The 27,267-nt window shown below is 34.6% G+C and overlaps 1 protein-coding gene across 1 annotated transcript in view; it reads right to left on the bottom strand.

Moving 5' to 3' along the window:
- Positions 1–27,267, bottom strand: part of Nep3 (M13 family metallopeptidase neprilysin 3) — a 189,635-nt gene that overhangs the window by 111,392 nt on the left and 50,976 nt on the right. Inside the window, exon 2 of the mRNA XM_089090512.1 lies at positions 2,659–2,778. Within this exon, the coding sequence (XP_088946638.1) occupies positions 2,659–2,778 (120 nt within the window). The remainder of the gene's footprint in view (positions 1–2,658; positions 2,779–27,267) is intronic.

Raw genomic sequence — 27,267 nt, forward strand, 5'->3', positions numbered from 1 at the left:
TACCAATGCTCACATTATCATATATTTTATACGGTAATGACACGTCATATATTTTATTTAATGGTTTTCCTAAGGTACCGCGATTTGGAATCTAATATCCTGATATTGGATTTCAAGGAGCTCTGATAGGATTAGTTTTAGTCGTAACGAAAAAATTCATATTCATAAAAAATTCACGTGATAAAAATTTTCAGGCGGAACAATATTTTATTGAAAACTCGATAAGCAAACTTAAATTATTTACTCTCGAATAATTCAAGTGGATTTGAACACATCAAGATAAGTGCATGATACATGATACTATGGTGCAACACAATAAGGCAAAGTGATTCCGAATAATCGATTCTTCCAAACTTTATCAACCGCGTAGAAACATCGTCCGCCATGGCCATTCTGCTTTTTACATCTATACAACATCCACAACTACTTTAATATTTACACTTGAAGGACTATGACAGGGTTGCCATCCTGAGCTGAAAGAATTTACTAAATCGGAGAGGAAAAATTTACTATATTGCATCTGTTTTTACTAATTGCTCAAAAAAAATTTTTGCGCGTGCGGCTGCGCCGCACGCGCACCATCGAGCATCAATTTTTACTATACGAGGTTAATCAATACGATTTTCACACTATTTTTTTCTTTTTTCTTCTTTTTTTTCTCTTTTCCTTTTTCTTTCGTTTTCAAAGTATGATTGAAAATTCCGGAAACCTACAAGTTAAAAAATCTTTTTTTTGGATATATATATATATATATATATATATATATATATATATATATATATATATATATATATATATATATATATATATATATATATATATATATATATATATATATATATATATATATATATATATATATATATATATATATATATATATATATATATATATATATATATAATGTTACATTTCTACTTACTTTTAATTTCTCTCAGCAGGCACCTTTTTCCTCAATAAAAATTTTCAAACTGAGGAGATTCACCTAATCATCCTGGGTGGTTGGCTTTTGTTTTGATTCCAATAGATTCCCAATCATCAAAAATCCAAGTGTCATTATAGCTTCATTTTTAGTTGGTAAGATTTGATACAAAGAAAACTGATTTGTTCGACCTTTAGACGCCGGAAGTGAAGTGTCTGTTTATGAAAATAGGTGACTGCTTGTCTGTCTCTGAGACAGACAAGCAAAATTGTAAATTGTCATATGTTTACGATATTTTTTTTCGCTGAATTCATGGAAAATAAAGAAAAAGTTTTGTTTATTATAAATCATGACTTTTTACTAGTTTTTACTAGATTTCGGGAAATTTACTAGATCCTCTAAATTTACTAGATTTTTTTTTTACTAGATCTAGTAAAATCCTACTGACAGTGGCAACCCTGGACTATGAGCAGTAGCGGTTCCAGGCCCCATCCGAGGGTCAGCTGCTCCCCCCCCCAGTGTTTCTGACATTAAATTCCATGCATTTTGTATTTTTACACTCCCATTAAGATGCCTTAGCCCTCCTTGAGATTATGAGGCCTAAAACATTGGATCCACTTTGATACTCTAATTATACAGGTTAGAAGTCTTTGATGATTCCATTCCGAACGAGACACAACATGCCTTCTTCTCTGTTGAAAGGCTGAGGGGGTATAAGGAGGAGCGGCTGCTGGAGGGACCATGGGGTTAATTTATACCTTGAATTTTGCAGATTGAAAATCAAGGCATGCTTCTGATTGGTGTCATGTGTCTGTTAAAAAGAAAAAGTTGACATTGGGAGAAGAGTTGGTGCCAGTTCCGACTTTTTTCAATTTCACACCAAGCCAGGTCCTGGCTTATCTTTACGTCGCGTCAGGACTTAGCTGGACTCATCATGTAAAGAGTTAGTCTACGGCATGGACTTAACTCGCCTTCCCACTGAGGTAAAAAACTTGATTTGTTTTTGCACCATGTCACCGAAAATCTGTAGTTTTGAATTAAATCACTTTATACCACATCGGGACTTGGCTGATTTTTGCACTAAGTTTGGACTTAGCTCATTTTCACACGAAAAAAAAATCGTCTTTTGGTTCTTATTCTTTTTTATATGTATATTTAAGGATATTGAAAATGGAACAGTAAATCAAATATTCTGTCACATATGATTTTCTACTGAAAATTTTCAAGTTTGCTTAGATATTAATTACACTGTTAATTTTCAGTTATGTCAATTAAGGGAGTGAGCAGGGGAAGCACGTGTCCCCTAGATTTGTGATTCCCCCTTAGATTTTGACAAATACTTTTCTTGCGGGTATTTTCATTAGAAATGTCTTTTTGTTATTTTCATTAAAATATTTAATGAAAAATGAAAAATTTATTCCCCCTTGATATTGAAGAATATATCCCCCCCCCCACAAGCTTTCATGCATTGACACCACTGTTATGTTTTAGCATATCGACCAATGAACTATTGACAATGCCCAGAGTAATTGCCTCTCCCATAGCTCATGCAATTCCAGCAAGGATGTCCACAGGTACTTCTTATTAAGGACGGGCGTAAATTCATCAAAAAAGCAAAGCCAGGTAAACTAAGCGAGAATTATAGGAGAATAAGGGAAAAACAGCAAGATTTGGTTCTTTTAACTGAATATGTCACGGAATAAGAGTTAATACAAATGATTCATAAAGAAGATTACCGCTGAAGGAAGAAAATGAACTGTGGGACTGGTTGAGGCTTCTTGATCGTTTCGCGTTTCGTTCGAACTTAAACTTTCTTCTTCAAGGTTGTTTTGGTTGTCAGCAGAATAATTCTCAGTCTGAAAGAATAAATGATTAACAATATATTTGGTGTTTTTCGGTGATTTCCATCGCTTGTTGAGAAAAAACTGTTGATTGTCACAGAAACAAATAAATTTACTAATTTTGATAACCTTCAATCTTCCAGTCCCAATGTTACTCCGGAGACAAAGAGAGAAAATGGGAAGAAATTATTCGCAGCAACGTTTGATTTAGACTACCAAGCACAGTGACAATAAATAGATAAATTTCATTCAAAGTCGGAGAAATAAATAAATTTTTGAGTTTAGAGACCGTTCGTCAATCCTGAAGTCTCGATATTGCTCTGGAGAAATAATTTCAAAACTAGAAGGAATAATTCGCGACAAGCTTTGTTTTGTAGTACTAAACGTATAGAAATTGAAATAGATTGGTTTCATTCAAGAACATAGAAATAGATAAATTTATATATTTGGAAATCTTAGGTCGTAATTTTATTCAATAAAAAAATTGTTATAAATAGCAGGAATTATTGGTATCTAACTGTCTTTGCTACCAATGACAGTGAAGATGTAATCTGGCTGTTTGAATTGGGCAACTGCAACACAACTAAATATAGCTTAAAGTTCGGAAAATTTGCAAATTCCATTCTTGATAAGAAACACCTCCATATGCACTTGACTAATTTTTGGTAGAATTGAGCACCAAATTAAAAAAAAGGAACATGCTTGAAAAATCAGCAGAAAATAAGCTAAAAACAAAGTATAGTAAAATGCTTAACAGGGTTTAAAATACGGCATCGGAGTTTGTAGTCCCTATTGGGGGTGTTGATCTCTGTTCCATGGCCCTTCAGGAACGAAGTGAAATGGAGGGGGGACTGGGATACCTTAAACCTTGACAAAGTTTGGCTTTTCTTTGAAGGTATTGTTGTCTTTGGAAATCAACTGATTGTTAATGTTTGAATTTTTATAGACAAAATGTATCATCAAATTTAATCGTTTAGTTTTTCTCGTTTATTTTTGTGGTTCAGCGTGGCAACAGTAACAAAAAATTACTTCTGCCATGAAAACTTCGTAATTTGGAATCAGTCGTTTATTATTATTTTTTTTAATTCCTGGTTTTCAGATATTAATATGCATACGATGGGTTCGTGCGGTTGTTTTATTATCGTGTCTTTTCTTGCTTTAGTGGTAAAAAGAAGTGGCAGTTGTGAAAAGTCAACTGAAAATGAAGCAGTGGCGAAAGAACGACTAGTGGAAAGTATCACAGATCACAACAAAAAAAAACAAGTTATTTGACAACGCTTCCGTCATCTCAATCAGATTGTTTCAATATACAGGCGTTAGTCAATAGGTCTTAGTTACGACTAAATAAAAAAACAAGTTTTTTCAACTGAAAGCAAGGAGCAACATTAAAACTTAAAATGAAAAGATATTATTACGTATATGATGGGAGTTGCTCCTCCTCAACACCTTGCTCTTTACGTTAAAGTTTTTGAGTACTTAAAAAAAACTTCTTATTGTTCTAGTTAAACGAACCTCGTGTTTCAGGAGTCATTCTTAAAGAATTGGGAAAAAACTCAAACTTTAGCGTAATGAGGGAGGTGTTGAGAAGGAACAACCTCCTCATTTACGTAATAAATTCTGTTCGTTTTAACTTTTAGTGTTGATCCTTACTTTCAGTTGGAAAAACTTGTTTTTATTTAATTTCTAATCGTTTTTTCTGAACAACGGCAGGAAATCTTCCTCCACCTCCAAGAAAAAATCCATCCTCCCCAAGGATATAATCTCTAGAAAATTTAATCCTGGTGAAAATTTACCCCTGATAATTGCCCTTAACATCTCCACGCGTAAAATCGAGTCGGCAAAGAGAAAGCAAGATATAGGAAGAATTTCGTATAGGAATTCTGATGAATTCCCCCAGTGTAAAATTTCCCCTGAAAAATTTCCCCCTGGAAACTTTCTTCCCCATGAAAAGTTCTCCCCGTGTAAAATCCACCCAGCAGAAAATCCCCCCCCCCCTGAAAAATTCATGCACACTTCCAAATAACAAATACTATACGTAAACAATGGGCAAATTTTATCACTTAGAGATCTTTCTCCAGGGGCTGTGGAGGGTCATGATATCTCCAAGGGCGTAGTTATTTGGCCTTTCAACTATGCTGAACAAAATGGCTATATCAAAATTTTGATCGGATGATTTTGAGAAAAATCCTCGTGGAGTGGGAGGGTTCCTAGTTGCCCTCCAATCTTTTTAGTCACTTAAAAAGGGCACTAGTACTTTTAATTTCCATTCAAACGAGCCCTCTATCAATATTCTAGGACCACTGGAGTAGAGGAGGGGGTGCTACTCCGGACCCCACCACGTGGGTTATGGTTTTGTCACTGAGAATTAAAAAACAGGGATGTTCTCACTTGGAAAAACATGAATTTTGTCACATTTATGGATGTCAACAGCACTTCATGTCTGTTTTATGGTTTTCTCAGTGAGAATGAAAAAACAGGAACTTTCTCACTTGGAAAACCATAAACCACGTGGTCCTGTCACGAGTAGCACCTGTAAACTTGATTTACATAATCGCTAGGGGACGTTATTGATTCACGAAGAGGGAATTAGGAAACATTAAGGCTTCTTTAATCTTTAGGCCTGTCACAAGTAGCACCTGTGAACTTGATTTACATAATCGCTAGGGGAAATTATTGATTCACGAAGGGGAGAATTAAGAAACATTAAGGCTTCTTTAATCTTAGGTCTGAGGGATAAACGTTCTTTAGGTCAGAGAGAAAAATTAATATTCTATTTTCAAATAGGGCTTCATTGATCTTTAGTGTCAGGAATCATAATTGACATCACTTGTTATCTTGGAATTATGCGGGAGTCTAAAGAGATAGAAATTCTATTTTTAAATACGGCTTCACGGAGCTTTAAGTCGGAGAGGTAAATTGATATTCTAACGAAACCCTAATAGTTTAGCTAGGAAAATTTATGAGATGAAGAGATTAACGTAGGAAAGGATTTCCTAGAAATTTGAAATGCGTTAGCGCAGAGATGCCATACAAAAGGAACACGCTGAAATTACGTTTAGGGATTATTTGGGTGAAACGGTTTTATCCATTTTATGGGATTATTTCGGTGAAACCGTTAGAGACATTTTGAAAGAAGATTTTAGAAAGGGTTTTAGAAGAGGTTTTGAGTGTGGTCGTTATAATACACAAGTTCCATTTGAACAGTGTTGTGAGGTCCTCTACCCCAACCCCAAAGGATTCCGATCCCCCACCCCAACCCCGAAGGAAGCCTCCGGTACTCAAAGGCCCCCCAAGCTCCCATAGAGCCCCTACCCCCCAAACGCCCTCCTCAGACCCTCAAAGACCCTCCTCTGGTCCTCAAAGGGCCCCCGGACACCCAAAGGGTACCCCGGACCCCAAAGGGCACCCCGGACCACAAAGGGCACCCCGGACCCCAAAGGCCCTCCCCCGGTCCTCAAAGGGCCCCCCTGGCCCCAAAGGGCCCCCCTCCCTCTTCCTCCCTCATCCCCCTTCCCCTCCCCTCCTCCTCCTCCTCCTCCTCCTCCTCCCTCCTCCTCCCACCTCCCCTCCCCTCATCCCTCCTCCTCCTCCTCCCACCTCCCCCCCTCCCCTCCCCTATTTTTTATACTTTTTTTGTGCATTGAGACACAGAAGGGACATCCCTCCCCCAAGGGTGCCCCCAACCCCCGCCCCGGGGCCCCCCCCAAAGAGTTCCCTCTCCATTTTTTTTAAATACTTTTTTATGGCTTGATTATATCTTTTCTGAACAAGTTCCATTCATAATGTCATTCCTAAACCCATTTTCCAACCTCAAAGAGTCCCCTCCCCAATTTGTAAATACTTTCTTGAATTTTTTAACATGGTATTTTTTTAACTTTTTTACGTATCTTAAAATGACATGAAATATGGTTACAGCTCTACCAATCATACTCTGCGCTTGTTCATGGACACGACTTGGCTTTCCCACTGGTACTCTATGGCAGGTTATCGACACTACCTAGTTTATTGCATGCATTAAATCAGTATTTTTTACGCAGTGGAAGGATAAACACACAATTCATATCTGTAAAAAAGTGAGGATCAATTATTCGACGAACGTATGTGCACATGAAAAAATCATTGTCGTATTGAATGCTGACAAGCAGAAATACCTGAACTATGAAACGAGTGCAATCGGTAACACTATTGGAAATGTATGCATGCGTTGTCATGACAGCGAGAAGTTAGATTTCGTTGGAGTCCCCAAGAATTTCAATCGTGTAAACGGTGGATATTCAAGAGTATCATTACCAGAGAAATTAGTGCTCAAAGAGAATGCAAACTTAAAAATAATTGTCGATGATCGGGGACAACTCCTTGCTACGGCTTCTGGTAACACATTACCTGTTGATAAATCCTATCATTCTCTTTCCGGTATTAGTATTTTAAAGAGAACAAGAAGAAGACAAGCATACTCCTGCACCAACATCATAAATCATATCTTGTCAATGTGTCAAAACTGCCATCTATGTAAAAATAATGTGACAATAGACAGTGAAATCGCAGGCAGAATAAAAAGGACATTAGCAGACAATATCATCACTGAATATAAAGATGAATTGACGGAAAGTGAAGCGCAAGTGTACTAATAATGTGTAATAATGTATTTAACGTATTTTTATATTAATATTCTACATGTCATTATTTCATTAAAAATATTTTATGAATTATTTTGTTAAGTGTTCATTATTTTTAGGGTTTGGCAGAACGTTAACGTTCAGAATATCTATTAAAAAGGTCAAAGATGAAAGAAAAAGAATTTTTAGAGATAGAGATGCTACTAGCAGACTCAATTTTTCACGGAAGATAAAAAAGTTCAAGTTCTCGTCGGAATTTTATCAAAGAACACATTTCATTTCTAATTTCTCCAGAGAAAATAAAAATCTTCCACTTCAGTTCTTTATTTCACAAAGACATAAAGAAATTTAAAGTTCAATTCTAAATTTTTCGGTGGAAGATAGAAAAAGTAATACCATACTTGTGACTATTTTCATGGAAGATAAAAAGTTCTAGTTCATTTTAAAATTTTCTCAACTAAGTGAAGAAAAATTCAAGTTCTCTTCTGAACTTTACCAAAGAACACGCTTCAATTCTAATTTCCACAGAGAAAACAAAATCTTCCACTTCAGTTCTTTATTTCACAAAGACATAAAGAAATTTAAAGTTCTATTCTAATTTTTCGGTGGCAGATAGGAAAAGTTATGCTATGATTTTGATTATTTTATATGAAGGTAAAAAGTTCTAGTTCATTTTTAAATTTTATCAACGAAGTGAAGAAAAGTTCAAGTTCTCTTTGGAATTTTACCAAAGAACACACTTTAATCCTAATTTCTCCAGAGAAAGCTAAAATCTTCCACTTCAGTTCAATATTTCACAAAGAGATAAAAAAATTTAAAGTACAATTCTAATTTTTCGGTTGGACGATCGAAAAAGTATTACCATAATTGTGAATATTTTCTTGTACGATAATAAGTTATAATTCAATTTAAAATTTTCTCAACAAAGTCAAGAAAAATTTCAGTTCTCTTCTTAATTTTACCAAAGAACGCACTACAAGTATAAGGTCGACAGAGAAAACAAAAATCGTTCACTTCAGTTATTTATTTCACAAAGACAAAATGAAATTTAAAGTTCTATTCTAATTTTTCGGTTGTAGATAGAAAAAGCAATACCCTACTTGTGAATATTTTAACGGAAGATAAAAAGTTCTAGTTCAATTTGAAAAATTTTCTCAACGAAGTCAAGGAAAGTTCAAGTTCTCTTCGGAATTTTACCAAAGAACACGCTACAATTCTAATTTCTCCAGAGAAAACAAAAAATCTTTCACTTCAGTTCTTTATTTCACAAAGACATAAAAGAAATTTAAAGTTCTATTCTAATTTTTCTGTTGGAAGATAGAAAAAGTAATACCATACTTGTGAATATTTTCACTGAATATAAAAATGTATAATACAATTTAAATAGTTACAACAAACAGAATTAAAATTCCATGTCTCGTCATAATATTACCAATGAATTCACTTCATTTATCAGTTCTACAGTGAAAACAAAACTCTTACAATTCAGTTCTATATTTCACAATTACATATATAACTTTAAAGTTCATTTCTAATTTTTCGATGGTAGATAGGAAAATCAATACCGTACTTGTGAATATTTTCACGGAAGATAAAAAGTTCTAGTTCATTTTAAAATTTTCTCAACGAAGTCAAGGAAAGTTCAAGTTCTCTTCTGAATTTTACCAAAGAACACGCTACAAGTCTAATTTCTCCAGAGAAAACAAAAATCCTTCACTTCAGTTCTTTATTTCACAAAGACATACAGAAATTTAAAGTTCTATTCTAATTTTTCGGTTGGAAGATAGAAAAAGTAATACCATACTTGTGAATATTTTCATGGAAGATAAAAAGTTCTAGTTCAATTTAAAATTTTCTCAACAAAGTGAAGGAAAATTCAAGTTCTCTTCTGAATTTTACCAAAGAACACACTTCAATTCTAATTTCGCCAGAGAAAACAAAAAATCTTCCAATTGAGTTGTTTATTTAACAAAGACATAAAGAAATTTAAAGTTCAATTATAAATTTTTTTAGTTGTAAGATAGAAAAAGCAATACCATACTTATGATTATTTTCACGGAAAATAGAAAGTTCTAGTTTAATTTAAAATTTTCTCAACGAAGTGAAGAAAAGTTCAAGTTCTCTTCTGAGCTTTTCCAAAGAACACGCTTCAATTCTAATTTCCCCCAGAGAAAACATAAATCTTCCACGCCATTTTTAAGTTCACCAAGACATGAAAAATTTAAAGTTCAATTCTAATTTTTCGGTGATAGATAGGAAAAGTTATACTATGATTTTGATTATTTTCTATGAAGGTAAAAGTTCTAGTTCATTTTTAATTTTCTCAACAAAGTGAAGAAAAGTTCAAGTTCTCTTCTGAATTTTACCAAAGAACACACTTTAATTCTAATTTCTCCAGAGAAAACAAAAATCTTCCGCTTCAGTTGTTTATTTCACAAAGACATAAAGAAATTTAATGTTCAATTCTAAATTTTTCGGTGGTAGATAGGAAAAGCAATACCGTACTCGTGAAATATTTTCACGGAAGATAAAAAGTTCTAGTTCAATTCTAAATTTTCTCAACGAAGTCCAGAAAAGTTCAAGTTTTCTCTTCTGAATTTTACGAAATAACACTCTACAATTCTAATTTCTCCAGAGAAAACAAAAATCTTCCACTTAAGTTCTTTATTTCACAAAGACATAAAGAAATTTAAAGCTAAATTCTAATTTTTCGGTGGTAGATAGGAAAAGAAATACCATACTTTTGAATATTTTCATGGAAGATAAAAAGTTCTAATTCAATCTAAAATTTTCTCAATGAAGTCAAGGAAAGTTCAAGTTCTCTTCAGACTTTTACAAAATAACACACTACAATTCTAATTTCTCCAGAGAAAACAAAAATCTTCCACTTCAGTTCTTTATTTCACAAAGACATAAAGAAATTTAAAGTTCAATTCTAATTTTTCGGTTGGAAAATAGAAAAATCAATACCATACTTGTGAATATTTTCACGGAAAATAAAAATTTCTAGTTTAATTTAAAATTTTCTCAACAAAGTTAAGAAAAATTCAAGTTCTCTTCTGAATTTTATCCAAGAACGCATTTCAATTCTAATTTCGACAGAGAAAACATAAATCTTCCACGTCATTTTTAAGTTCACCAAGAGATAAAGAAATTTAAAGTTCAATTCTAATTTTTCGATGGCAGATAGGAAAAGTTATACTATGATTTTGATTATTTTCTATGAAGGTAAAAAGTTCTAGTTCATTTTTTAATTTTCTCAACGAAGTGAAGAAAAGTTCAAGTTCTCTTCGGAATTTTACCAAAGAACACACTTTAATTCTAATTTCTCCAGAGAAAACAAAAATCTTCCGCTTCAGTTGTTTATTTCACAAAGACATAAAGAAATTTAAAGTTCAATTCTAAATTTTTCATTGGTAGATAGGAAAATCAAGACCATACGGGTTAAATATTTTCACTGAATATGAAAAGTTATTTGTCAATTTAAAATTTTCTCAACTAAGTCAAGGACAGTTCAAGTTTCATAATTAATTTTAACAAAGAACACAAGACACCACTAAGTTCTCACGAGACAATAAAAATATTCCATAGAAGTTCATTATTTCACAAAGTCAAAGAAATATAACTTTCAATTCAGATTGGTTCTGAGGCTGATAGAAAAAGTAATAACCCACTTGTTAATATTTTCCAGGAAGATAAGATGTTAAAGTTCAATATTTGATATTCTCCACGAAATGAATAAAAATTCGATTTCTCTTATTACATTTACAACATAACGCACTTCATTTATAATTTCGCCGGAGACAATAAAAATCTTCCAATTCAGTTCTTTATTTCACAAAGACATAAAGAAATTTAAAGTTCAATTCTAAATTTTTTGGTGGAAGATAGAAAAAGTAATACCAGACTTGTGAATATTTTCCCCGTAAGATAAAAAGTTATAGTTCAATTTAAAATTTTCTCAACGAAGTGAAGAAAAGTTCAAGTTCTCCTCTGAACTCTACCAAAGAACACACTTCAATTCTAATTTCTCCAGAGAAAACAAAATCTTCCACTTCAGTTCTGTATTTCACAAAGGCATAAAGAAATTTAAAGTTCAATTCTAAATTTTTCGGTGAGAGATAGAAAAATTAATATCATACTCGTGAATATTTTCAAAGAAGATAAATACAATACAGGTGAATATTTTCACGGAAGATAAAAAGTTCTAGTTCAATTTTAAATTTGCTCAACGAAGTCAAGGAAAGTTCAAGTTCTCTACTGAATTTTACCAAAGAACACGCTTCAATTCTAATTTCCCCAGAGAAAACAAAAATCTTCCACTTTAGTTCTTTATTTCACAAAGACATAAAGAAATTTAAAGTTCAATTCTAATTTTTCGGTGGAAGATAGAAAAAGTAATACCATACTTGCGAATATTTTCACAGAAGATAAATACCATACATGTAAATATTTTCCCGGAAGATAAAAGTTCTAGTTCAATTTTAAATTTTCACAACGAAGTGAAGAAAAGCTCAAGTTCTCTTCTGAATTTTCTTAAAGAAGTGAAAAAGTTTGCCCAATTCTGAATTTTACCAATGAAAATGAAAAAGCTCCCACTTCAGTTCTTAATTTCTCAAACTAGGTTAAGTTAGGATAGGTTAGCCCACGTACGCGTCACTTAGGTTAGCTTAGGTTAGGTGAGAGACAGGCAAAAAGTTAGGTGTATGATTAGGTTAGGTTAGGTTAGATTAAGTTAGGTTAGGTTGGATTTAGTTTGGGTTGGTTATGTGGTGTTTGGGTAGGTTAACCTACGTACGCGCGCGTACGTAGGCTAACCTAGCCTAACCTAACTTAACCTAACCTAACTTAATCTAACCTAAGCTAACTTAATCTAACCTAACCTAATCATACACCTAACTTTTTGCCTGTCTCTCACCTAACCTAAGCTAACCTAAGTGACGCGTACGTGGGCTAACCTAACCTCACTTAACATAGTTTGAGAAATTAAGAACTGAAGTGGGAGCTTTTTCATTTTCATTGGTAAAATTCAGAATTGGGCAAACTTTTTTCACTTCTTTAAGAAAATTCAGAAGAGAACTTGAGCTTTTCTTCACTTCGTTGTGAAAATTTAAAATTGAATTAGAACTTTATATCTTCCGGGAAAATATTTACATGTATGGTATTTATCTTCTGTGAAAATATTCGCAAGTATGATATTCCTTTTTATATATTAAACCGAAAAATTAGAATTGAACTTTAAATTTCTTTATGTCTTTGTGAAATAAAGAACTTAAGTGGAAGATTTTTGTTTTCTCTGGGGAAATTAGAATTGAAGCGTGTTCTTTGGTAAAATTCAGTAGAGAACTTGAACTTTCCTTGACTTCGTTGAGCAAATTTAAAATTGAACTAGAACTTTTATCTTCCGGGAAAATATTCACCTGTATGGTATTTATCTTCGGTGAAAATATTCACGAGTATGGTATTAATTTTTCTATCTCTCACCGAAAAATTTAGAATTGAACTTTAAATTTCTTTATGCCTTTGTGAAATAAAGAACTGAAGTGGAAGAGTTTGTTTTCTCTGGAGAAATTAGAATTGAAGTGTGTTCTTTGGTAGAGTTCAGAGGAGAACTTGAATTTTTCTTCACTTCGTTGAGAAAATTTAAAATTGAACTATAACTTTTTATCTTCCGGGAAAATATTCACAAGTATGGTATTACTTTTTCTATCTTCCACCAAAAAATTTAGAATTGAACTTTAAATTTCTTTATGTCTTTGTGAAATAAAGAACTGAATTGGAAGATTTTTATTTTCTCCGGCGAAATTAGAATTGAATTGTGTTCTTTGGTAAAATTCAGAAGAGAACTTGAATTTTTCTTCACTTCGTTGAGAAAATTTTAAATTGAACTAGAACTTGTTATCGTCCGGGAAAATAGTCACAAGTGTGGTATTACTTTTTCTATCTGCCACCGAAAAATTTAGAATTGAACTTTAAATTTCTTTATGTCATTGTGAAATAAATAACTTATGTGGAAGATTTTTATTTTCTCTGGAGAAATTAGAATTGTATTGTGTTCTTTGGTAAAATTAAGTAGAAAACTTGAAATTTCCTTGACTTCATTGAGAAAATTTTAAATTGAACTAGAACTTTTTATCGTCCGTGAAAATATTTCACAAGTACGGTATTGCTTTTCCTATCTACCATTGAAAAATTTAGAATTGAACTTTAAATTTCTTTATGTCTTTGTGAAATAAACAACTGAAGCGGAAGATTTTTGTTTTCTCTGGAGAAATTAGAATTAAAGTGTGTTCTTTGGTAAAATTCCGAAGAGAACTTGAACTTTTCTTCACTTCGTTGAGAAAATTAAAAAATGAACTAGTACTTTTTACCTTCATAGAAAATAATCAAAATCAGAGTATAGTATTTCCTATCTGCCACCGAAAAATTAGAATTGAACTTTAAATTTCTTTATCTCTTGGTGAACTTAAAAATGACGTGGAAGATTTATGTTTTCTCTGTCGAAATTAGAATTGAAATGCGTTCTTTGGTAAAATTCAGAAGAGAACTTGAATTTTTCTTCACTTTGTTGAGAAAATTTTAAATTAAACTAGAACTTTTTATTTTCAGTGAAAATATTCACAAGTATGGTATTGGTTTTTCTATCTTCCAACCGATAAATTAGAATTGAACTTTAAATTTCTTTATGTCTTTGTTAAATAAAGAACTGAAGTTGAAGATTTTTGTTTTCTCTGGAGACATTAGAATTGTAGTGTGTTCTTTGGTAAAATTCCGATGAGAACTTGAACTTTCCTTGACTTCATTGAGAAAATTTTAAATTGAATTCGAACTTTTTATCTTCCATGAAAATATTGACAAGTATGGTATTGCTTTTCCTATCTACCACCGAAAAATTAGAATTGAGCTTTTAAATTTCTTTATGTCGTTGTGAAATAAAGAACTGAAGTGGAAAATTTTTGTTTTCTCTGGAGAAATTAGAATTGTAGAGTGTTATTTCGTAAAATTCAGAAGAGAAAACTTGAACTTTTCTTGACCTCGTTGAGAAAATTTAAAATTGAACTAGAACTTTTTATCTTCCGTGAAAATATTTCACGAGTACGGTATTGCTTTTCCTATCTACCACCGAAAAATTTAGAATTGAACTTTAAATTTCTTTGTGTCTTTGTGAAATAAACAACTGAAGCGGAAGATTTTTGTTTTCTCTGGAGAAATTAGAATTAAAGTGTGTTCTTTGGTAAAATTCAGAAGAGAACTTGAACTTTTCTTCACTTCGTTGAGAAAATTAAAAATTAACTAGAACTTTTTACCTTCATAGAAAATAATCAAAATCATAGTATAACTTTTACTATCTGTCACCGAAAAATTAGAATTGAACTTTAAATTTTTCATGTCTTGGTGAACTTAAAAATGTCGTGGAAGATTTATGTTTTCTCTGGGGGAAATTAGAATTGAAGCGTGTTCTTTGGTAAAGTTCAGAAGAGAACTTGAACTTTTCTTCACTTCGTTGAGAAAATTTTAAATTAAACTAAAACTTTTTATTTTCCGTGAAAATAATCATAAGTATGGTATTGCTTTTTCTATCTTCCTTCAAAAAAAATTTAGAATTGAACTTTAAATTTCTTTATGTCTTTGTGAAATAAACAACTCAAGTGGAAGATTTTTGTTTTCTCTGGCGAAATTAGAATTGAAGTGTGTTCTTTGGTAAAATTCAGAAGAGAACTTGAATTTTCATTGACTTCGTTGAGAAAATTTTAAATTGAACTAGAAATTTTTATCTTCCATGAAAATATTCACAAGTATGGTATTACTTTTTCTATCTTCCAACCGAAAAATTAGAATAGAACTTTAAATTTCTTTATGTCTTTGTGAAATAAAGAACTGAAGTGAAGGATTTTTGTTTTCTCTGGAGAAATTAGAATTGTAGAGTGTTCTTTGGTAAAATTCCGAAGAGAACTTGAACTTTCCTTGACTTCGTTGAGAAAATTTTAAAATGAACTAGAACTTTTTATCTTCCGTGAAAATATTCACAAGTAGGGTATTGCTTTTCCTATCTACCAACGAAAAATTAGAATATAACTTTAAATTTATTTATGTCTTTGTGAAATAAAGAACTGAAGTGGAAGATTTTTGTTTTCACTGTCGAAATTAGAATTGAAGTGCATTCATTGGTAAAATTCAGAAGAGAACTGGAATTTTTCTTCACTTTGTTGATAAAATTTTTAATTTAATTAGAACTTTGTATCTTCCATTAAAATATTAACAAGTATGGTATTACTTTTTATATCTTCCAACCGAAAAATTAGAATAGAACTTTAAATTTCTTTATGTCTTTGTGAAATAAAGAACTGAAGTGAAAGATTTTTGTTTTCTCTGGAGAAATTAGAATTGTAGCGTGTTCTTTGGTAAAATTCAGAAGAGAACTTGAACTTTCCTTGACTTCGTTGAGAAAATTTTAAATTGAACTAGAACTGTTTATCTTCCGTGAAAATATTCACAAGTAGGGTATTGCTTTTTCTATCTACCACCGAAAAATTAGAATAGAACTTTAAATTTCTTTATGTCTTTGTGAAATAAAGAAGTGAAGTGGAAGATTTTTGTTTTCTCTGTCGAAATTAGAATTGAAGTGATTTCTTTGGTAAAATTCAGAAGAGAACTGGAATTTTTCTTCACTTTGTTGAGAAAATTTTATATTGAATTAGAACTTTTTATCTTCCATGATAATATTCACAAGTATGGTATTACTTTTTCTATCTTCCAATCGAAAAATTAGAATTGTACTTTAAATTTCTTTATCTCTTTGTGAAATAAAGAACTGAAGTGGAAGATTTTAGCTTTCTCTGGAGAAATTAGAATTAAAGTGCGTTCTTTGGTAAAATTCCGAAGAGAACTTGAACTTTTCTTCACTTCGTTGAGAAAATTTAAAAATGAACTAGAACTTTTTACCTTCATAGAAAATAATCAAACTCAGAGCATAACTTTTCCTATCTGACGCCGAAAAATTAGAATTGAACTTTAAATTTCTTCATGTCTTTGTGAAATAAAGAACTGAAGTGGAAGATTTTTGTTTTCACTGTCGAAATTAGACTTGAAGTGCGTTCATTGGTAAAGTTCAGAAGAGAACTTGAACTTTTCTTCACTTCGTTGAGAAAATTTTAAATTGAACTAGAACTTTTTATCTTCCATGAAAATATTCACAAGTATGGTATTACTATTTCTATCTTCCACCGAAAAATTTAGAATTGAACTTTAAATTTCTTTATGTCTTTGTGAAATAAAGAACTGAAGTGGAAGATTTTTATTTTCTCTGTAGAAATTAGAAATGAAATGTGTTCTTTGATAAAATTCCGACGAGAACTTGAACTTTTTTATCTTCCGTGAAAAATTGAGTCTGCTAGTAGCATCTCTATCTCTAAAAATTCTTTTTCTTTCATCTCTGACCTTTTTAATAGATATTCTGAACGTTAACGTTCTGCCAAACTCTAAAAATAATGAACACTTAACAAAATAATGCATAAAATATTTTTAATGAAATAATGACATGTAGAATATTAATATAAAAATACGTTAAATACATTATTACACATTATTAGTACACTTGCGCTTCACTTTCCGTCAATTCATCTTTATATTCATTGATGATATTGTCTGCTAATGTCCTTTTTATTCTGGCTGCGATTTCACTGTCTATTGTCACATTATTTTTACATAGATGGCAGTTTTGACACATTGACAAGATATGATTTATGATGTTGGTGCAGGAGTATGCTTGTCTTCTTCTTGTTCTCTTTAAAATACTAATACCGGAAAGAGGATGATAGGATTTATCAACAGGTAATGTGTTACCAGAAGCCGTAGCAAGGAGTTGTCCCCGATCATCGACAATTATTTTTAAGTTTGCATTCTCTTTGAGCACTAATTTCTCTGGTAATGATACTCTTGAATATCCACCGTTTACACGATTGAAATTCTTGGGGACTCCAACGAAATCTAACTTCTCGCTGTCATGACAACGCATGCATACATTTCCAAGAGTGTTACCGCTTGCACTCGTTTCATAGTTCAGGTATTTCTGCTTGTCAGCATTCAATACGACAATGATTTTTTCATGTGCACATACGTTCGTCGAATAATTCATCCTCACTTTTTTACAGATATGAATTGTGTGTTTATCCTTCCACTGCGTAAAAAATACTGATTAAATGCATGCAATAAACTAGGTAGTGTCGATAACCTGCCATAGAGTACCAGTGGGAAAGCCAAGTCGTGTCCATGAACAAGCGCAGAGTATGATTGGTAGAGCCGTAACCATATTTCATGTCATTTTAAGATACGTAAAAAAGTTAAAAAAATACCATGTTAAAAAATTCAATAAAGTATTTACAACGTGGGGGGGGGACTCTTTGAGGTTGGAAAATGGGTTTAGGAATGACATTATGAATGGAACTTGTTCAGAAAAGATATAATCAAGCCATAAAAAAGTATTAAAAAAAAATGGAGAGGGGAACTCTTTGGGGGGGGGGCCCGGGGAGGGTGTTTGGGGGACCCTTGGGGGAGGGATGTCCCTTCTGTGTCTCAATGCACAAAAAAAGTATAAAAAATAGGGGAGGGGAGGGGGGAGGTGGGAGGAGGAGGAGGAGGGATGAGGGGAGGGGAGGTGGGAGGAGGAGGGAGGAGGGAGGAGGAGGAGGGGAGGAGGAGGAGGAGGAGGGGAGGGGGAGGGGGAGGAGGGAGGAAGAGGGAGGGGGGCCCTTTGGGGCCAGGGGGGCCCTTTGAGGACCGGGGGAGGGTCTTTGGGGTCCGGGGTGCCCTTTGTGGTCCGGGGTGCCCTTTGGGGTCCGGGGTACCCTTTGGGGGTCCGGGGGCCCTTTGAGGACCAGAGGAGGGTCTTTGAGGGTCTGAGGAGGGCGTTTGGGGGGTTGGGGCTCTATGGGAGCTTGGGGGGGCCTTTGAGGACCGGGGGCTTCCTTCGGGGTTGTGGTGGGGGATCGGAATCCTTTGGGGTTGGGGTAGAGGACCTCACAACACTGTTCAAATGGAACTTGTGCATTATAACGACCACACTCAAAACCTCTTCTAAAACCCTTTCTAAAATCTTCTTTCAAAATGTCTCTAACGGTTTCGCCGAAATAATCCCATAAAATGGGTAAAACCGTTTCACCCAAATAATCACTAAACGTAATTTCAGCGTGTTCCTTTTGTATGGCATCTCTGCGCTAACGCATTTCAAATTTCTAGGAAACCCTTTCCTACGTTAATCTCTTCATCTCATAAATTTTCCTAGCTAAAATATTAGGGTTTCGTTAGAATATCAATTTACCTCTCCGACTTAAAGCTCCGTGAAGCCGTATTTAAAAATAGAATTTCTATCTCTTTAGACTCCCGCATAATTCCAAGATAACAAGTGATGTCAATTATGATTCCTGACACTAAAGATCAATGAAGCCCTATTTGAAAATAGAATATTAATTTTTCTCTCTGACCTAAAGAACGTTTATCCCTCAGACCTAAGATTAAAGAAGCCTTAATATTTCTAAATTCCCCCTTTGTGAAACAATAAGGTCCCATATAGATTATGTAAATCAATTTCACAGGTGCTACTCGTGACAGGACTAAAGAGTAAAGAAGCCTTAATGCTTCCTAATTCACCCATATTGGATAAATAACTCAACCAAGAGATTATGTAAATAAAGTTTACAGGTGCTACTCGTGACAGGACCACGTGGTTTATGGTTTTCCAAGTGAGAAAGTTCCTGTTTTTTCATTCTCACTGAGAAAACCATAAAACAGACATTAATTGCTGTTGACAACCATAAATGTGACAAAATTCATTTTTTTCCAAGTGAGAAAATTCCTGTTTTTTCATTCTCAGTGAGAAAACCATAAACCACGTGGTGGGGTCCGGAGTAGCACCCCCTCCTCTACTCACTGGGTCGATACGATCACCCCTGGAGAGAAAAAAAAACAAATAAACACGCATTCGTGATCTTTCTTCTGGCAAAAAATACAAAATTCCTCGTTTTTGCAGATAGGAGCTTGAAACCCCTGCAATGGGGTTCTCTGATACGCTGGATCTGATGGTGTCATTTTCATTATATATCTATTGGTATCAAAATTCCGTTTTTTAGAGTTTCATAAAAAGGATTATATCTGGAATCAATTAGAGTCCGTAGCTAATTCAGTGACTGTTATTTCGTAACATTTTGCTGTGGGTTAAAGTGTCCTTGATTCAGGATGTTCATTTAGATTTTGGATAATTTTTAAATCCAACGCCCAATTGTGAATGGTGGCTGGTGTTTAACTCCCCCCCCCGGTCTCCGTGGAAAATACTCCCGAGGCAAGACCTATTTTCATTTCACCGGTGTTGTGACGTAAAAATCGAGTGAATACCTGTTTTGGTTTATACATTAGCTGGCTGGTGCTGGAATTTTTGAATATTTATTTAGAGTATTTTGTTTGGCCTCACGTAAAGATAAGTCTTTTGCTTTTTTTTTTTTATCTTGCTACTGATAATCATGGCTTTTATACAGTTTGATCTTGCTCTTGCAAAGTTCAAGGATTATCCCCTCTGGCTAGTAAGAATAATCAAAGCTGGTAAAGATACACGAGGCAAGCCAGTTTATACGGCATTTTGCTATGGATAGCATGATGAATTTCGCCTCGTGGATGCAAATCTCCAAGTTTATGATCCTACCACTGTTAATTTGTCTGCTCCTGCTTCAAACAGAGCTTTTGAAGAGCTTACCACTACGCCAGATATTTAGGTTACACTGTCAAAAACTCATGCACTGAGAGGTAATGATAAAAGCAAAGCAGATGGCCCAGCATTAGCATTATATAGCAGTATTAGCCTGATACAACAGCAACTTGTAGCTACCCAAGCTGAACTGAATAAAACCAAAAATGACCTGATGGACAGCATAACTCAAAAAGTTTCGGACAAACTGGCTAGCTCAAACTCTCTTAAGGAATCGACTGAGCTTTACTGTTAGTCAAATATAAGATGATATCGCGCTTGAATTTAACCACAAGTTTCAGCGAATCCAAAAGTCGCTAAAGGGACTGAGTAATGAACTTGAAAATTTAGAGGACAGGCTGAACAGGCTTGAGAATAAGTGTGATAGTTATGAACAAGAATCACTACTAGACAGCCTGGTTTTTCACGGTGTTAGGCAGAAAACTGGTGTTGACACTCGTTCTGCTGTGTTGCTAACTATTAATCAGAAGATGTCTTTGCCTGAAATTAGTGCAAATAAGGCCATGAACGTGTATAGACTTAGACTGAATAATGCTGCTACAATTGATTCAACTCAGGCGGTTCCACCTGCTCCAAGGGTCGCTCCGATCATAGTGAAATTTTCGAGCAAAAGCGTTGCTTGTAAAGTGTTCAAGGCCAAATCCAAGTTGGCCTCTAGTGGTATTTTTGTTGTTGAGTCTCTGACCAAGCAGAGACGTGATATTCTGAATGTGGCGAAAGACAAATTCGGTCAACGGAATGCTTTGTCTGATCGGGGTCAAATATTGGCAAAGCCTAGTGACGGGACTCTAATGAAAAAGATAAGGTCTCTCGCTTACTGAGGAGTGACGCCCCTCGAGGAAATTATAGCCTAGTAAACGACACAGCATTCACACGGGATTCTGATTAAAGGATAATTCTTCTGGGCTTGGTATGTTTTGATGGGCGTCTTTGGGCTGAAAAACCTCTTCCTAGCTAATTCGTCTTTTATGGGTTGCCAATCCCCGTAATAGTATAATCTTTGTAGCCATGAATATATAATGAGTCGGAGGTAAAAGGCTTGAGAATGTCTGTGTAGTAGTTCGACTCTTGTTGATAGAAGAGCATCGCCAAGTGCTGAAAACCATGTTGTGACCAAGATGGACCCAGGATTGCACAAAGCCTCCATTCATGGAGGTCCAAGGGACTTCTTGCTGTCCGGTTCTAAGCCGGTTTAAGCACTTCGGTGTAGACTTGAGAAGATATGTAATCCTCGTCCTGCACTGGTATCCGGGATCATTGCTTATCCTGAGGCCAAAATAATTTCAATGATTTAAAGAACATGAAAATTGGAGCTTGGAATGTTACGACATTAAAAAATGACTATCGTATCGACATTTTGACTGACGAATTCACACGATTCGAACTAGATCTATTAGGAGTTTCAGAAACTCATATCCCAGGGGTAGGAAGCATGAAATTAGGTGATATAGAATTTGTTTACTCAGGCAGGAAGGATGGGGTACATACACAGGGAGTAGGGCTCATGATGAATAAGGAAGCTGCTAAGTCTTGTTTAGGCTGGGAAGGTATTAATAATAGAATACTTATTGCTCATTTTATGACTAGAAGGTTCAGGGTATCAGTTATAGTAGTATACGCCCCTGTAGAACCGACTGACGGAGATACTAGGGACTCAGATGAATTTTACTTACAGTTACAGCAGCAAATAAACAGGGTCCTAGGTGGAAATTTGATGTTTTTACTGGGAGATTTTAACGCCCAGGTCATTAAAAATAGGGATAGAGGGTACCCTAGCCTAGGAAAATTGGGCATAGGTAAAGAAAACAGCAATGGATACAGACTTATGCAATTTTGTAGCTATAACAATCTAGGTATAACCAATTCGGTGTTTGGTCATAAAATGGCCCATAAGTTATCATGGTATTCACGTGATGGTAAGACAGCAAACATGATTGGTTATTCTAATCTAAACTAAATACGTGCAGGATCAATACAAGATACTAAGGTATATAGAAGTGCCATTATTGATGTTAAAAGTAAAGATCACCATTTAGTAGTGTCAATGGTTAATTTAAAGCTGAAATATCGGAAGGGTAACTACCTCCCGGGAAGTTATGATGTTGGTAGACTCCAGGATGAGAATTTGAGAGAAACTTTCCAGAAACAGTTGAGTACTAAATTGGAGAGTTAAAATTTGATAATATAGAAGATGGATGGAATAATTTTAGGAAAATAATTTATGAAGTTGCCGATGGTGTCAGAAAGCTAGAACTGCAGCTAAGAATATTAGTGAAAAAGCTTTATGTTTAATAGAAAGGAGAAAGGGCTTGTACAAGAATTATCTGAGTGATAGATCGCATGAAAACAAAAGAAAAAGAAGAAAGCATTAAAATATGAACTAAGGAGGTGTGAAGTGGAGGCCATGGATAAAATTGCCGATGATCTGGAAGATGCAGCTAGACGGCATAATAGTAAAATATTTTACTGGCACGTTAACAAATTGAGAGGGAGTAGTCAATCCGGACTTGTCCCAGTTAATAAATAATTTCTGAGACCACACTGGCTAATCATGATAAACAAAAAATCGCGAAGAAAGGAAACGAGGACAATTAACAGCCAGTGAAAAAAATGAAAAATTATGCAAATATTTCGGTCAAGACCTCCGCTTGACCGTCCTCAGTGCAGAATAAAACTGATAAAAATATAAAAACCAAACCTTAAAATAAAAACACCAAACTAAAATTGGACGACCCTTTCCTAGTAACGGTGAAAGGGTAACTGAATAAAAAACACAAGTCTAAATGGCATTTCAAAATTTTATTTTGCGTAAAGCACTTTTAAATGCTGATCGCTTTCCAGTTTGATTGTTATCGGAGACTCTATTCGATTGCACAATATAACTTTGTGGATGTATGTAAAAACGATCAGAATTAATAATTTTGTCATAAATGGGACTTAGAAAAATTTCTCCAGTGTCTCTATTGAGAGCTACCTTTTGGTGAATGTGCTTTTTTATTTCAACTGCCTCCCTGAAAACTTGCGTGAGACCTTTAACGGGGGCAACGATAGAGGCCTCGTCAAACAAAATGAAATGGTGTGGATTCTCGTACACATGTTGCGCCAAGGCGGAATCAAAAACCTCAGGCCTTTGGCGTAACCTCATTGCCTTGTCAATTGAGGACTTGTGCTCAGATAACCTCTCCCCCAATTGCTGTTGGGTTCTACCAACATAAAAACAGCCACAAGAACAAGGAATTCTATAAACACCACTACCCAGAATGGGGCTGGTTTTATCTTTGCCGTTGTTAAAAAAGTTCTGTGTAATATTTGAATTTTTAAAATTACTTGAGACCATTATAGACAGAAGACGAAAAAAGGCAGAGGGGAGGGCATCAGGTCCACAAGCCCCAACAGATACCGTCCCATTGGTGGATGATAAGAAACTTTTCACTGTTCTACCCTACATTCCAAAATTGAGTGACAAATTGAAAAGAATCCTTAAAAAACATAAACTTAGCGTCGCCTTTAAAAATTCAAATATTACACAGAACTTTTTTAACAACGGCAAAGATAAAACCAGCCCCATTCTGGGTAGTGGTGTTTATAGAATTCCTTGTTCTTGTGGCTGTTTTTATGTTGGTAGAACCCAACAGCAATTGGGGGAGAGGTTATCTGAGCACAAGTGCTCAATTGACAAGGCAATGAGGTTACGCCAAAGGCCTGAGGTTTTTGATTCCGCCTTGGCGCAACATGTGTACGAGAATCCACACCATTTCATTTTGTTTGACGAGGCCTCTATCGTTGCCCCCGTTAAAGGTCTCACGCAAGTTTTCAGGGAGGCAGTTGAAATAAAAAAGCACATTCACCAAAAGGTAGCTCTCAATAGAGACACTGGAGAAATTTTTCTAAGTCCCATTTATGACAAAATTATTAATTCTGATCGTTTTTACATACATCCACAAAGTTATATTGTGCAATCGAATAGAGTCTCCGATAACAATCAAACTGGAAAGCGATCAGCCTTTAAAAGTGCTTTACGCAAAATGAAATTCTGAAATGCCATTTAGACTTGTGTTTTTTATTCAGTTACCCTTTCACCGTTACTAGGAAAGGGTCGTCCAATTTTAGTTTCGTGTTTTTATTTTAAGGTTTGGTTTTTATATTTTTATCAGTTTTATTATGCACTGAGGACGGTCAAGCGGAGGTCTTGACCGAAATATTTGCATAATTTTTCAATTTTTTCACTGGCTGTTAATTGTCCTCGTTTCCTTTCTTCGCGATTTTTTGTTTGTCCCAGTTAAAGATAGGAATGGGGTCGCAATTAGCGATAAGGAAAAAACTAAAGAGAGATGGGCCGAACATTTTGAGAACTTGCTTAACCGAGATAGAGTTGCAGGAAAAAATATAGAGGAAGATGAAAAAGTTTGTGATACTTTGGATGTGAAGGAAGATTTGTTTTGTGAGGAGGAATTAGCAACAGTACTAAAAGTATTAAAGAATAATAAGGCTCCAGGTGCTGATAGGGTGGTAAATTAGTTTCTTAAATATGGTGGCTCTGAGGTCAGAAATAAGTTATTAAAGATTATGAATATGATTTTTGAAAAAGGGGAAGTACCTAACGATTTTAGGAAAACCTTAATTATCGAGGCATTAGTCTGGTCTCTGTAGGTAGTAAATTACTTAGTAATATGATACTTTTTAGATTGAGAGATGCCTTTTAAGAGAAGAGCAGTGCGGTTTTAGAAAAGGTAGAGGATGTGTCGACCAAATTTTCACTCTTAGGCTAATAATTGAGAACTACCTGAGTTGTCAAACACCTTTGGTCCTCAGTTTTATAGATTACGAGCAAGCGTTCGATTCTGTTGATAGGAGAGCTTTAGTAAAGGTTTTATCCTTGTATGGTATGCAAGACAAATACATTAAAGTGATTAGTGCTATGTACGAGAATAACACAGCTGTGGTTAACGTAGGAAATGACGTTAGCAGTTGGGTTTGTATTAAATCAGGAGTTAAGCAGGGCTGTGTTCTATCCCCCTTTATATGGACTATTTTGATGGACTTTGTTTTAAGCAGCACAGGAAAGGCAATGGGAGACCACGGAATCAAATGGGGAGGAAAACGTCTCCTGGACTTGGATTATGCTGATGATTTAAGCATCCTAGATGAAAGTGTGAGCAAAATGAATGAATTTTTAGAGGTTTAGCGAGTTCAGGGTGCTAGAATTGGTTTGAAAATTAATGTTAGGAAGACTAAGTCACTAAGGCTAAGAATAAGTGAAGATGAAAAGGTGACGTCGGGTAATGAAAAGATTGATCAGGGGGGCAGCTTCACTTGCCTTGGTAGTATTATTAGTAAAGAGGATGGGAGCAGTGAAGATGTTAAAATTAGAATAGCCAAGGCTCAGGGTGTTTTTCCACAGTTAAAAAAAGTCTGGAAGAATAGGAAGATAAGTCTGCAAACCAAGATTAGAATCTTAGAAGCTAGAGTGATGACAGTGGTCAAATATGGCTCTGAAGCATGGACGCTTCGAAAAGCGGATGAAGATTTGCTAGATGTTTTCCAGAGAAATTGCTTAAGGATTGTTCTGGGTACCCGGCTGACTGACCGTATTTCAAACAATAGGCTATACGAAAAATGTGGTTCAATACCGCTCTCTAGGGCTATAATGAAAGAAAGGTTGAGGTGGCTAGGGCACGTTGTGCGGATAAAGGATGACAGATTGCCGAAGATTGTTCTTTTCGGCCAACCATCTAGGGTTAAACGGAAAACAAGTCGTCCCCGTCTGGGGTGGGAGGACGTCATAAAGAAAGATTTAAAGGAAATGGGAACTTCGTGGGCGGGTGTAAAAAGGGATGCTTTGAATAGATTGGGGTGGAGGAGGATCGTGCTTAGCTGTGTTGGCCTCAGGCGGCTTGGTGCTGCGGTGAGTTGTTAGTAGTAGTAGTAGTAGCTGACTGTATCTAGTTGTTTTTTTCTGTCTGTTTTTTTTTTTACTTTCTCATGGATTATTTGTTTATTTTCCCTTTTCTTTTTTTTTTTCTATACTAAATTGCTAGTTTTTAGTTCATTGTTTCTTCTCTGTTTTTTTTTTTAATCTTTTTTGTATTATTTTTCTCAAAAATATTGTTTTTTTGTATTTATTTTTGGGTGCACTTTTCGGTATTTTTTCTCTTTTTATTACCTCGGTTGTGTCATTTTTCGATGTTAATATTTTTCTTAATTTGTAAATGCCTTCCTCAGACAATTAATTTTCATTTTTTTTTTACTTTATTTTTATTTGTTTATTTTTTTCATTTTTGTTTCTCCTTCCGTGCTAATGGTTCCTTCCAATAATACCTGCTGTGCTATTAGTTATTTATGTGTTTGTAATCCTTTGACAGGTTTTTCTTTTGTAATTAATTTAAGTAAAGATTTCTTTTTGGTTACTCTGGTGACTTGAATGGACTCCAAGTAAAACCTGCTTTTGTGAATATTTTAAGCCATGAGAGTCGCCTTTGCGAGCTTGAAAATAATCCTTTTGATGTAATTAGTATAGTAAATAATTATGTGGGTCAGGCTAATCAAAATCCGATTAATAGAAACCCTATTGGTAATAGTAAATATGTGTTGGATTTGGGGGAGGGGGAGGATGTTGCCAAAGGAATTAATTCTCTGACAGTAGTTCAGCTCAACATCCAGGGTCTCTCCTCGTCAATAGAGAATTTGAGACAAATTGTATCGGATGGACAGCCTGAGGTTGTGGGTTTGTATGAGAAATTTCTGGATTCTGGCAATGAAATGCTATTGGATATCCATGGTTATGAAATGGAACGTATAAACCGCTGCAAGATGGCTAAAGGAGGTCTTTCCATGTATATATCTTGCAATTTGCATTATTGCTTGCGAGATGACATCAAAGAATTTTGAAGGTATTTTCGAGTCACAATTTATAGAAATTAGATTTAATGATATTGATCTAATCATTGGCCATATTTATCGTTCTTCTATCGGTGCTATTCCATTGTTTCTTCGGAATCTTGAGGAAATACTTCACATAATACTGAAACATCCGAGTCAGTTAATCATAATGGGTGACTTTAATATAAATTTTAGGGATTCAAACTCTTCGGCTTCAGTTGATTTTCTTTCAACCATGTTTGCCGCAGGAACTCT

The sequence above is a fragment of the Artemia sp. Qi Xiang Cuo genome, chromosome 6 (genome assembly GCF_049724085.1).
Source record: "Artemia sp. Qi Xiang Cuo chromosome 6, ASM4972408v1, whole genome shotgun sequence".
NCBI classification, from domain to species: domain Eukaryota; kingdom Metazoa; phylum Arthropoda; class Branchiopoda; order Anostraca; family Artemiidae; genus Artemia; species Artemia sp. Qi Xiang Cuo.